This window comes from Phalacrocorax aristotelis, chromosome 2 (assembly GCF_949628215.1).
Source record: "Phalacrocorax aristotelis chromosome 2, bGulAri2.1, whole genome shotgun sequence".
NCBI classification, from domain to species: Eukaryota; Metazoa; Chordata; class Aves; order Suliformes; family Phalacrocoracidae; genus Phalacrocorax; species Phalacrocorax aristotelis.
In genome coordinates this window covers 66,259,440-66,271,594 of record NC_134277.1, presented here as the reverse complement: position 1 = coordinate 66,271,594, position 12,155 = coordinate 66,259,440, and the positions used below count along the sequence as shown (strand labels likewise).

The 12,155-nt window shown below is 37.5% G+C and overlaps 1 protein-coding gene across 1 annotated transcript in view; it reads right to left on the bottom strand.

Annotated features, from left to right (window-relative positions):
* The window catches only part of DCDC2 (doublecortin domain containing 2), a 73,713-nt gene that overhangs the window by 30,417 nt on the left and 31,141 nt on the right, over positions 1-12,155 (bottom strand). The window contains exons 6-7 of the mRNA XM_075083897.1: positions 11,837-11,891; positions 9,183-9,384 (exon numbers count right to left, since the gene is read on the bottom strand). Of these exons, the coding sequence (XP_074939998.1) occupies positions 9,183-9,384; positions 11,837-11,891 (257 nt within the window). The remainder of the gene's footprint in view (positions 1-9,182; positions 9,385-11,836; positions 11,892-12,155) is intronic.

The following is a 12,155-nucleotide window of genomic DNA, read 5'->3' as shown; positions in this document are numbered from 1 at the left end:
TATTTTAAACTGTGCAGTTTACAATGGACAGCATCATCCTTAACAACATTGTTACTTCATAAATGAAGAAGATAAACCACAAAGGTGGTTTACAAAGGTGTAATGGGTATATGTTTACACTCGACCACTGTAGAGATGACAGGCTTTTATAAGGCTTGGTTTACATATTATTTTTAAAATCCCTTTTATCAATATCACTGACATTAATAGATTATTTCACTTAATATAGTACTGCAGATACACTCATATGATCACATATATGCTGAATAGTATTTTTTGTCCAGAATGGACTAATAATTCATACAGTTAGGAATTATATACTTCTTTGAGATTTTATCATTAGCTTTTAGTTCTACTCCTGCCACAGAGACTATAAATTGTGTCATGAAATATGAACTAGTTTACCCACATTGTTTAATGATGCTGCTGAGAACACCATGTGTGTGAAAACTGTTATTAAATATTAAATAATAGCACTGAACAAATTCCTATGTTTTCCCAGTGATTTGTGTGGTGATTTATATATTTTAGGTTTAGGATAATAGCCCCTTCTTCAAAGAGTAAATATGTGTAAAGCCTTAAGCTTCCAAATTCACATGCCCATGCTTGAATTTAAGCACATGAGTGAGTCTAACAAAGACACAGTTAAGTGCATATGTGACTGACAGACTTGGTCCCTTCATGAACACTCTCTTACTTTTAAGCAAACAGGTGCCAGAGTCTCAGTAAAAGAAATGAAACCTAGACTGTATGCTTAAAAAGGTTAAGCATGCATGTTAGAGCAACTTGGTGAAAAAAATATATAAATAAATGCTTAAACACATTCTGAAATTTGGCTATTTTGATAGTGGTTCATCTTGACTTCAGACTCCATGCCATCTCCTGCAGAACCCCACATCTCTTCTTGCAACAGCCTTTCATATGGAGCACCCTTCACCACTGAGATCTCAAAATTCAAACCTGATGATGGTTACAAATCCTTTATCTAGGCCATGAGTTAACAGAAGAAAGCCATGCTGTGGGACTCAGGGATTAATTCAAAACACAAGCCAAAAATGTGAGACAGAGGAACTGAGGTCTTGATGCACTGACTCACATCACAGTATCATCCACCTCTTTAGATACACTTGCAGAAGAAATTGACTCAACTTATTTGGAAATTTAGAGAGCTAAGTGTCTTATGAGGTAAATAAATATATTCACATTTGTGCCCAGATTAACCAAAAATTATAAAACTTATATTCATTAATATATTCAGACAGCAGCATATTTAGAACCTGGCAGCAAAAATTATAGAGACTAGCACTATTAAAATAATTGACCTGAAAGAAATCAAGGGGGTAAGAAAAAAAAAAAAAAGAATATCTTCTACTTCATATCTCTACTCTGCCTTAGAAAGCCTATTGATTTACCAATATTCTTCATTACTAAATGCACGGTACACTTAATGTCAGTCTTCCTAATTTATTGCCAAAATACCTTAAATTAATTTCCTAGGATTTTACCCATCATAAGAACACTTATAAGCTGCTGTAAGGATAAAACAACATCAGAGATCTGAAAGGGCATTAAGAAAATCTTTCTGTGGGAAACCAAAGTACCACTGCATTCATATGGAAACTGAAAGTTGTTTTATGGTAGACACTAAAAGCCTAATTTCAGAGAGCTAGAAGGATGGAGGGGACAGGAAGAAAAGACAATTCATTCCCATCTGTGCATTTCTGCAAACTGTCACTGAATGCTCTAACCACTATGTGTTTCTAGCCAGTTTTATGCCTCCACTGATGACTATTTAAAAGAAAGGTCCGATTTTTCTGAGAAACAGAATGTAGCACTGTAGAAACTGTTGTACCAGATCAGATCTGTGGTTCATCCACACCAGTACCCTACATCCGACAACGCCAACAGAGGATGCTTGCGGGGATCAGGGTTGGGGGAATTACAGAAAACAAATATCTAACAGTAGCCAGACAATGGCTAATCTATGCTTTGATTTGAAATACTCCTAATCAGCAACTGGTTAAGAACTTGATATGTGAATTTTTACATCACATCCACAGTTTGTTAGGAATATCTATCATAATGCTGGGTATTACTCTTATCCACATAGTATTTTTAAATAAAAAGACTTCCCTTCTGATGCAATAAAAAATCCCAGGTTCTTTTGCTTCATGTGTATTTTTTCAGATCCCTAACCTTTTTTTTTTTCTTTCCGTGAGGCTTTCCTAAATCTACAGTGCCCCTTCCTGAGATGTGATTTCAAAGAATCACAGATGAGCTCAAACCATTGGTTTTATATACCATGTGATATCCACTATTCATCATCTCTACATATCACATCTTACTGACTTTTTAATGACCTCTGCTGTAGTGTCAGAAGAGATTTGCACAAAACTGTCTTCTTCAATGTTTTTCTAAACCTTTATCACTAAAGTAGCACCCTGTAAAGTATTTCATTTCACCATTTACCTACTCTTCTGCATTGCTTTCGCTTTACCAACGTTAACTTGGTATTGCGTCATCTAGATGGTTACTTAGCTTTCTGCATAGAAACTTCAACTTTTTTCTAGAAACTATGAATATACAATTAATTCTTCATGAGTAAATTTTGCAACCCCACCGAGCACCCTTTTATTTAGCACTTTGTTATTATTTATCTTTGCTATATTGATACAAACAATTGTAGCCATGAGGAAAAAAAAATAATCATTTCCTTAGAAATAGGCTTATTTCCTTAGAAAGAAGTTAGATGCTTTCACCTATTAACCCCCTCAGTCTTAATTAAACCTACAATAATAAGAGAATCTGAAAGGCTCCAAAAATGATTATTCACTAGGAAATTCCTTTTAAAAAAAAAAAAAGAGATAAAAAAATGTACCCATACACTATTAACAGCTTCTGCTTCACAAATGAGCAATTGGCAATGCCACATATATGGAAGTGTCACAGCACCCTACAATATAAACTAAAAAGCTGCTGAAGGATGACTGGTTCAGTCATCAGCAAGAAGCCTCTCCCTAATGCACCACCTCAACAGTATGGAAAGCATAGCAGACAGCAGTGCCTCCCTACAAGATGTCCGCTACAGATAAAGACAAGTAGAAGTGGAGTTGGGAACTTCTGAAGATCATCATCTCCTCTAGGAGCTTTCCATTGGGTTAATCAGAACAAAGGTTGTCAAAGACAGTCTGGCTTGGGTGAGAAAGCTTTCCTTGCAGCAGGAGCATGACCACTGCAGGACACAGGTACAAGAAGTGGGCTTAGCTTATGGCTTTGCTCGAAGACCCACCCATTCAAGATACTGATTTCTGCAAAGTGCAGAAATTAAGTTTATAACAGCAGACTGAAATCCAAGTTCAGTAACAGCTATGCTTGGGAACACTTAGACAAGAACACTGACAACACTGTTGCTTGACATACAGAAAGTTGGAAATAGCACCAGACGGGCTGCCTGGTGAATCTGGTACTTCGGATGATGTACCAGAACACGTTTTCCAAAGAACACTGCAAATGATGATCCTTACACTTTCTGTTCTTATCTCAAGAAGGAGGTAAGTACATTCAGATGTACTCCATGGGAACAAGAGATGGGCAGGCAGGTTAAACCCAAGCAGCCTACTGAGCCATGAACAACAAGCTGTAGGATAGAGACATGTTAGGTCATCTGGGTATGAGAATATTTTCAGTGTTTCCATATTTCTAACATTTCTTTCCTGCCTTATTGGTATGCTAAAGGTCACTTTAGTATGTCAAAAGAAGCAGGTGGAGAAGCCAGCCACAACCTCGTCTGCTTGAAAGAGGCAAACTGGTTTGTTTCTGTGGTTAGTAATGAAACATGGTAGTGCAACTTCCCCACAGTGAGCTTTTTTTCCTGGTAGAGAAAGGACTGCAGAGGTCAAAACTGAGCCAGGTGACTATCCTATGATGTGCCATAAAAACAATGCCAATGCTGATACGGGCAGAATGTTTCAGGCTTTGCTTTTGTTTCTCAGACCCCCCACTGACAGAGCTGTAGTCGGTGGGCTCATAAAGCTGATTTGACTGATAAGGCTCTCTAGGGAAAGCTTTTCATGGGGACTACTCCGCTGCCTACCCCTGTTCAAAAATGTATGCCAATGAACTAAGAACTTCCACTTCCCATCTGCAGGTAGGTAATTTGGTGGAAACACTTAATCAAGCTCCTGTGCTATATTTAACTCAATAGACAGTCCCACATGCAAAAAAATATTCAGTTAATGAGAAATAAAGAAACAAACTTGATAGCAAAACAGGCTATCAGTCAAAATAATATGCCTTTAGCAGTAAGTTTAACATCATCACAAATCACACAGCCATTCAGTCCCTTCAAATAATAAAGGACAGAAATACGGTGTAATGCTGACCTCTGCAACCCTATATTTTTATGGTCCAGCTGGGTTTCTGTCAAGGGCAGTCTCTGACCCAGATGGTTAGCTGGGCAGGAGGATACTGAAGCTGCAGCACTCCACACCAACAGCTCACAGCTCCTACAGCCTGCCTGCTGGTGCTTCAGGTCACTCCACCTTGAGGTGCAACCAGAAAAAACACTAGGGAGACAACAACTGCATAGAAGATGACCCTTTGGGGTCAGTATAGTACATTCTCATTGAACTACTTTCACTACAAGCTATGAATGTTCTGACTATAGCAGAGCACCTAAGAGCCAGACCTAAGTGAAAAGGCCTTTGCTTTGATTTTTCAAGAGTTGCCCTCTTCCCCCAGATTTTGCCTGCAGGTGCTGCAGTCTCTCACAAGCAAATATGGGCAAAAAAATACAAGAGCAATTTAAGAATCCTTCACATCCCACATGGACATGTTTATTTCCTAGTGCTTTTGACTCTCCAGAGAGAAGCCTGCTGTTTATTTACACAGGAAAGAACAATGGAAACAAACATACAGCTATAGACTTTGGTTACCAAACATGGCATAATGTGTTAACTCCTCTTACATTCCTAAGATTCAATAGAAAAAAGATATTTATATCTGTCTGCATGCATAAAACCTAGAAAAGTTGTTATCTGAGTAACACACAATCTCCTATTAGTATATGGGTCAAGAATATAAAGCTATAAAACTACCATCTCACTAATAATTAAAAAAAAATATAAAAGAAATGCTGCCTCCAGAGATTCTCAAAGATAAGGCTAAATTTAAACAATTTTAGCTATAAACCTAGACATTTCCTATCTCTCTGAAAGGCATTATTGCATCCTAGGGAAGTATGTATACTAAGTACATTGAAGCACTCAATTTCAAAGCAACTGTGTGCTGTTAGGTACCACTAACAATGTTATAGGTACATTTTAGTGCTTAATGTTAATCATGAAATACATTAATTTTTGGGGTCATATTAATTATTTCAGTATGAAATAGTTTCCTATATTTTTGAGCCACATTCACAACAACGTCACATTAAAACGTTCTTGTGTACAGTTATCACTGGATTAAACATTGTGAATTTTTAGATTTTACCACTATATGGCTAAGTTACCCAATTCACCATGCTTCAGAACAAAACAAAAAGAAACTGCACTCAGTGTAGAGTGTTCATTTTGGCTGGGTTTACACGGTAATTATGAAATAACATATCATTCGATACAAATGCCTTGCCTGCTTCCTGTAGCAGAAGCAGCAATCTCTACTGGCGCTCTTCCTTAGTCCAGTCTCAGCCTCCTCTGCAACACTGCATCTCAAATGCCATCGACTTCCAGAAAGACATTTCTGTTTCTCTTTAAATGGTGACACACACGGCTTGCCTCAGTGTGTCAAAAGAAACCTCAGATGTTTTGGCAACAGCATCAGCTCTTGTCAAAAGGTTGGGTACCTCTACCAGTCTCTTAGACCTGAGACAATTCAGAAAATAAACCGGGTACAGAGGCTGAATTACCCTCTCTTATGATGAGACAGACCTATTTCAGAATGTGGTGCAGATATATTGCTTGGCTACTATGACAAAAACTATTGCAGCAAGCACAGCTGTACCTTTTGCGGAGAGGGGAAAAATCCAACACAAACAAAAAACCTCTGTGGATTTTAAGGGACATGGAGCACTCCCTTACAGATTTGCAGCCAAAATGACGAAAGGGAAAAAACAGGGACAAGTGAGATCTCTCGCCAGTGTTGTGTCATGAAAATGGTATGTCTCATATCATGATACATGATACATGTATGATGTATGAATGATACATGTCTCCACATGTTTTCCAAGCAATGATAAGCCATTTATTTAAAAATAAAAAATGCCACAGCAAAAAAGAGTTCCGCTAAGAACAGGCTCAGAACAACTGCACAGGGCTTCCCATCTGAAATGGTGAATATAGGATAGTGGCTATACTGTCCTAGCTATTGAAGGCTTGTCAGGCAAAATGCACAAAATGGGACATCGCACTTTTGCTCTTGATAACAGAAAAAATTTTGTCATAGTTATTGCAAAATACCAGAAAGAAAAATGGAACCAGGAAGGGAAAAAGACAATAAATAAATACAACATTTACTTTGAATCATGTGGCAAAGAAATACATTTAAGCAGAACTAGAATAATGTAATAATAAGGATGCATCTCTTGTTAAACTACAAGCAGGGCTGAAAATCACTTTGAATAGTAGCTTTGTGATGAGAAGCTTAAGGAAACTGCTCCCTGGAATATTTTCCACTTGATCTGTCTGAACAAATATTGGGGAATTTAACTGGGGAAAGATAAGTCTGTAGATGTTTGCAAGCCTGCAGTTGTCACTGTGATTGGCCTAAAGACTTAAAGGAGTATGAGATGGTTTGTTTTTTGTGCTTGGCAAAAGAAAACAGTTTTCGCTGGCTCAGTATACATCTCCTTATTGACAGAGATCCACTGAGAGCAGGGATCGCACCCCAACAGAAATCCATTACATGGCCCTGGATTTCTCATCCCATACTGTTTGAATTCAACCTATAGATTTCATCTCCCTCAGCAACTGTGTGCATGACCAGCTAGGTCTATTGGGACTTGCAGAACAGCACACACATCAAATCACCTGTTCCCACTTCTGCTAGCAGGTCTTCACACACAGAGGATAGAGGAGCACAGAAGGAAGCGAGAGCTTATCCCAACATATGTTTTAGATCAAAACAGAGAATCAGCTGCCTTGAATAGCTTCTCTTAGTTACACAAGACCCACAAAGCATGGAAACGATGAAGTGAGAAGCAGTCAGTTCCTCAATGAACATAGTGGATTTCCAACCATTTCTGTCAGCAGGTGGAGCAGCAATAGTGCTAAATATAGAGAGGAAAATCTCTCTCTATATTTGTCTGCTATCTACCAAAGTAAGATTTATCTTAGTCACTGCCTGCTGAAAGCACAGAGAAGCTATTGGTGCTTCTAGTACTCTTCCCTCCACTGGGAAATGAAAGAAAGCTAACAGAAACCTCTGATAACCTAATGCAAGACAGACAAAGGCAAAGAACAAATATCTCTCACCTTGGCAAGAGGGGTCCAGGAAACATCTGTAGAAACTTAAAAAAATCCTCAGGCCAGAAAAAACAGCATACAGAAAATCACAATAATGGCACTATACCTATCCGAAAAAGTTATGTGGCGTGGCTGTTCTTAATGTAAGAGGTCTGACTGAGATCTGCCTAGTCATAAGTAGAGGTTCAGAGCAGTTCAGTACTCTGAACAGAAGACTAGATCAGAACATGTGGATTTTGAGCTTTGTATAAAGAATTCTGTACCAGCATTTCCCAACAGAAGTCAATGAATCTGTTTCAAAAAAAACAAAGAAAAAGAAAAAAGAAAAAAAATACGTCAATGACTGAAGATATCCAGTGTAGACAACTGCCTAAATGTAAAAGCCTTTCCCTGCATTCTTTGTGACTTACATAATGATTCTGAGCCTTTAAAAATGGCAAGCCAAGCATAAAGGCCCCCTCTGAGAGGTCAGGTCTGGTAGTGCCTCCCTCATGTGTTTTTAGCATGCACTACTCAATCTGTAAAAAGCATGGATGCACCGTGAAGATTTCAAGGAGAATATAATCAGTCATTTCATGAGTTATGAACAACAAATTATTCCAGTCACTTTCACTCTAATATAATCATTATTCTACAGTAAGAAAAAAAAACTTGACCAAAAAAGAGTTGACTAAAATTATGTCCAGTTACCAGCAAAAGGAGAGAATGGTATTTGAATCAAGACTAAAACAAACCTGAAATTCAACAAGCTTACTCTTGAAAAGACAATTATATTACGGAAGACTATATTTCATTGACCTTTTAAAACTCAAATTCACAAACCTGCTCCTGACTCAAAGTAAATTTACAGCTCATGATTCTAGACAGAGGTACAAAACTGCGCTGTTGTATGACATACATTGAAGTTTTAGATCATGATTTCTTATTGCACACTTAACTATTAACACTTAAACAGCTGTGAAAAGAAATGTCCAGTGCTATGAGAAGTATAATTTATTTCTCCTAATAGATATAAATTGGCCAGTATTAATGACTTTTGGAACTACTACTAATGAGGGAAAATAGCCATCCCAGCATGTCAGCAATATCTGTAGTGAGGGGACAGTCTTCTAACCATTTAAAAAAAATGAGGGGGGAATATCACACCATAAGATAAGCAGTTTCTTGAAGAGGATGTTTATGACTAAATTTTTAAAGTGCTGCCACAGCACAGTGGGGGAGAAAATCTGAAAGTGCCTCCAGCAGCTCTGCTGTACCATTAGTCTCAGCAGCTATCGGCTAACTGGAGTCATGTTTGTGTTATTCCCCCAGGGTCTAGTCATTTTGTTACAGAGAATCAGGCAGCTAACCAGGGATCCTCATGGAGAGTGAGGTGTCCTTTGAGCAGACCAACTCCTTTTCTTCACTTTTTTGCAGGGCAGAACAGTGGGGAAAATGGTCAAAATATTTTTATTATACTTTTATCAAAAGCATAAAGATAAGATGATATTAGTTTAACTTGCAAGATATACCAAATATCATATACAGTCTCCTGTGGTATGTAAATGAAGCCAGGAATGTAGCAGTTATGCACAGGTACATTCCCCTAGCAGAAAGAACTTTTGTAAATTCAGTTAGCCAGAGTAAACGGACAATTCAAGAACTATAGAAGCATATTATTCCACTATTTCAAGTGAAGATCAAAAGCTACTCTGCTACAATAGTGTTTATCTCAGTACTGACCATTGTCTTGAAGGACTCCTGTGGAAGCTGTTGCTCTTACTGTCTGTTTTACTTTCGTAGAGTTGATAGAGAAGTGTCGTCTGGACCCAGAATCCTCTGGATTCTGGCTTTTTTTGTCCTTCCCTTTGGGAGGCTGAGGTGAGGAACTGTTTTCTCCCAGGTCACTGGATCCAATGGTAGATTTAGATTGCCGATCATTGCCCTGAAAAGAAGTGTACATAATTATCACTGGTGAAAAATGACAAAGTCTATTTTTTTATTTTCAATATTATTTCAACCTTTTAATACTAAGGATTGGTATCAGGTGTTAAAGCAGCATATTAATTTACAATCAGTACAGTTAAGCAATATTTTAAATTATCCAGAAAACTCTATCAACTTACTATATGATCCAACCAATTACATGCTCCTCAACAACTCCTAGAGGAAAATAACACATTTATTATAAGGAAATAGTGCTTCATTTGATGAAAAGAATGGCTAGGTAAATCTATACACGCATGCATATGATACACAGCTATATCTCATCCATGCATATGTGCGGAAAGTCACAAGATGTAACACACATAACTTGTGAATAATGCATTGCCTGTGTAAATGAGACATGGACAGTCATCTGCTAAGTGTCAAAAGCAGCTGGAAGATGACAGTCTTCATGTGGCAGTAACACTGACTGCCAAGTGGACACTAAGAAAGGGGTCTGCCAACACATCACCTCTGAATCACCTCCAAGGACATCAGCCAGCTCCTCTGCTTGCTTTGTGGTGTATTTAGAAACAGAACCAGAAACCTGGTTCTTATTTTTACAGCTTTGATGTATGTATGATCCTGGGTGTACTAGCAGAGAATTTCTTCAGTCTAAATCTGTTCACAGTCAACATCGTAAAATCCTGAACTGTACATAGCAGCCTTTTAGGGTGCTGTTTATATCGTTCTAGGCTGTGTAAAGACTTACCAACTCAACACCCTCATTGTTGCCTCTAATTAGGGGCTGTCAGCCTCCTACTTTTGCCAGTCTAACAGAACACGTAGTTCCTTCCTAATCCAGTTCTGTCAAAACACTCCATATAACAACAAAACACTCAAGCAGATAGGGCAGAAAACCTTATTAGTATCTGGAACTGTTCACCTTATCACAGACTTGGCTAAATCACAGAAGACTTCATTGTTTCACTTAGTGTGCCTACATGAACAATTCATGCCAGTTTAGAACTTGCCCACCAGAAAGGCCTTTCATTCTGCAACAATCATAGACAATTCTTTTCACCTCACTGCTAAAGTTAAAAGGTAATACTATATAAAATTAAAATCTTTCAGAAGAACAAGTCCTGAGCAAAATCCTGCATTTCTTTAAAAAATCCTGCATACGTTTTCATATTCTTATATGAGTCTTCTAGTTTTCACATAATCAGTATAAAACAGTTTTGGTTAAAATATCTTACTTAAATACCATCTAGCTTTTGCCATCTAATCTACCATTTATCTACCAATCTACCACTTATTCTTTCTCTATAAAGAGAAGTGAGGGCATGACAATATTTCAGCCTCTTCCAATTCAAACTGGAGACTGCTACTCCCAAGCAATAATAGTAAAAAATGTAGATACCAAATTGAAGCAAACAATTGCATGATTTATATCAGTTGAAGTGTTGCATTAAATATTTAACAGCAGTAGCACATATTCCTGCCTCCTTAAGTTTTGACACTTGTTATTAGTATGTATTGCAATCCCAATGGAATAAAAAACGAATAATTTGCTGTTAAGTAATGGTAGAACAGGCAAGAAGTTAAAAAAAAGAACCTATTAATGAGTTATATTTACAAATGCTAGAATTGCAAAACTCACATTTCTAAAAACAAACACCACTTGAAAGTATGTTCTTTACTGAGGTTTTACCTTCTGCATTTCAACAGACTGGAACACAGACAGGTATTTTATTGCTTATTTAGTTTAGTGGCTCCAGGCTTTTTTGTTTTGTAAACAGTGAATGGACATGATCAACTACCACAGTTATAATGACAGACTGAGTCTGACTCTCCACTGTCTTGTACTTGTACAGCAAACTGCACTTGTACAGAATCCATGCAAACAGATACTTACATTCTGTTTTGCCATTGTTTTAAATCCACAGCGGACTCATTTTGTACACATATAAATAGCTATATGGGATACAAAGCAGTAGAGGCTCAAGCTCTGTATTTAATGGTTAAGCTAGGGCAAAACACATCAGAGAGGAAACTGGTTTAGGGCCTTACTGAGACTCAGCATGCAGAAACGCCATTTACTGCAAGACGTTTTGTAAAAGGTTCTGTGTTTTTCCTTTAGGTGCATAATTTGAATAAATAATTTAACAAATAAACAAAGATAGCTGACAAGGTTTATGGGAAAGACCTCAAAGCAGCAGTTGATCTTTGTTATGGAAGGTTTTATAAAAAATAAAGCAGCCATTATTGCAATAATATTTTCTCAGATTTCTTTTGTCTAATTGACACTGCAGATATCTACGGATTCATCAAGCTTTAATAAGCATACCACCAGGTGGCTGCGGATTTTTTCTCTTCAGATTTAATTAAAACCCAAAGGACAGGGACTTTCCACCTGCCAGAATTAAGTGAAATCAGAAACAAGCTTTATTATGGCACTTCATACTTACACTGCCTTTAGACTTTCGAGATCCCGCAATCGGAGGTAGTACAAAGGCTTTGGAACTGCAGAAATAAGCCATATCTTAGAACTGTGTACACTGTCACTATCATAGTCACTATCTATAGCCAAGTCAGATAACACGAAGTAAGCTATGGCAACAGCATTAATTGTTTTATTCATTGCACATTTTTACTAAGAATCACTCATTTCTGTTCACTAGACTATATGTAAACACATAATCATTAACTTATTCAAACAAATTTAATACATTTCCCCACAATACATGCTTTATATATATTGAAAATCTACAGAGTAGTATTCAATGA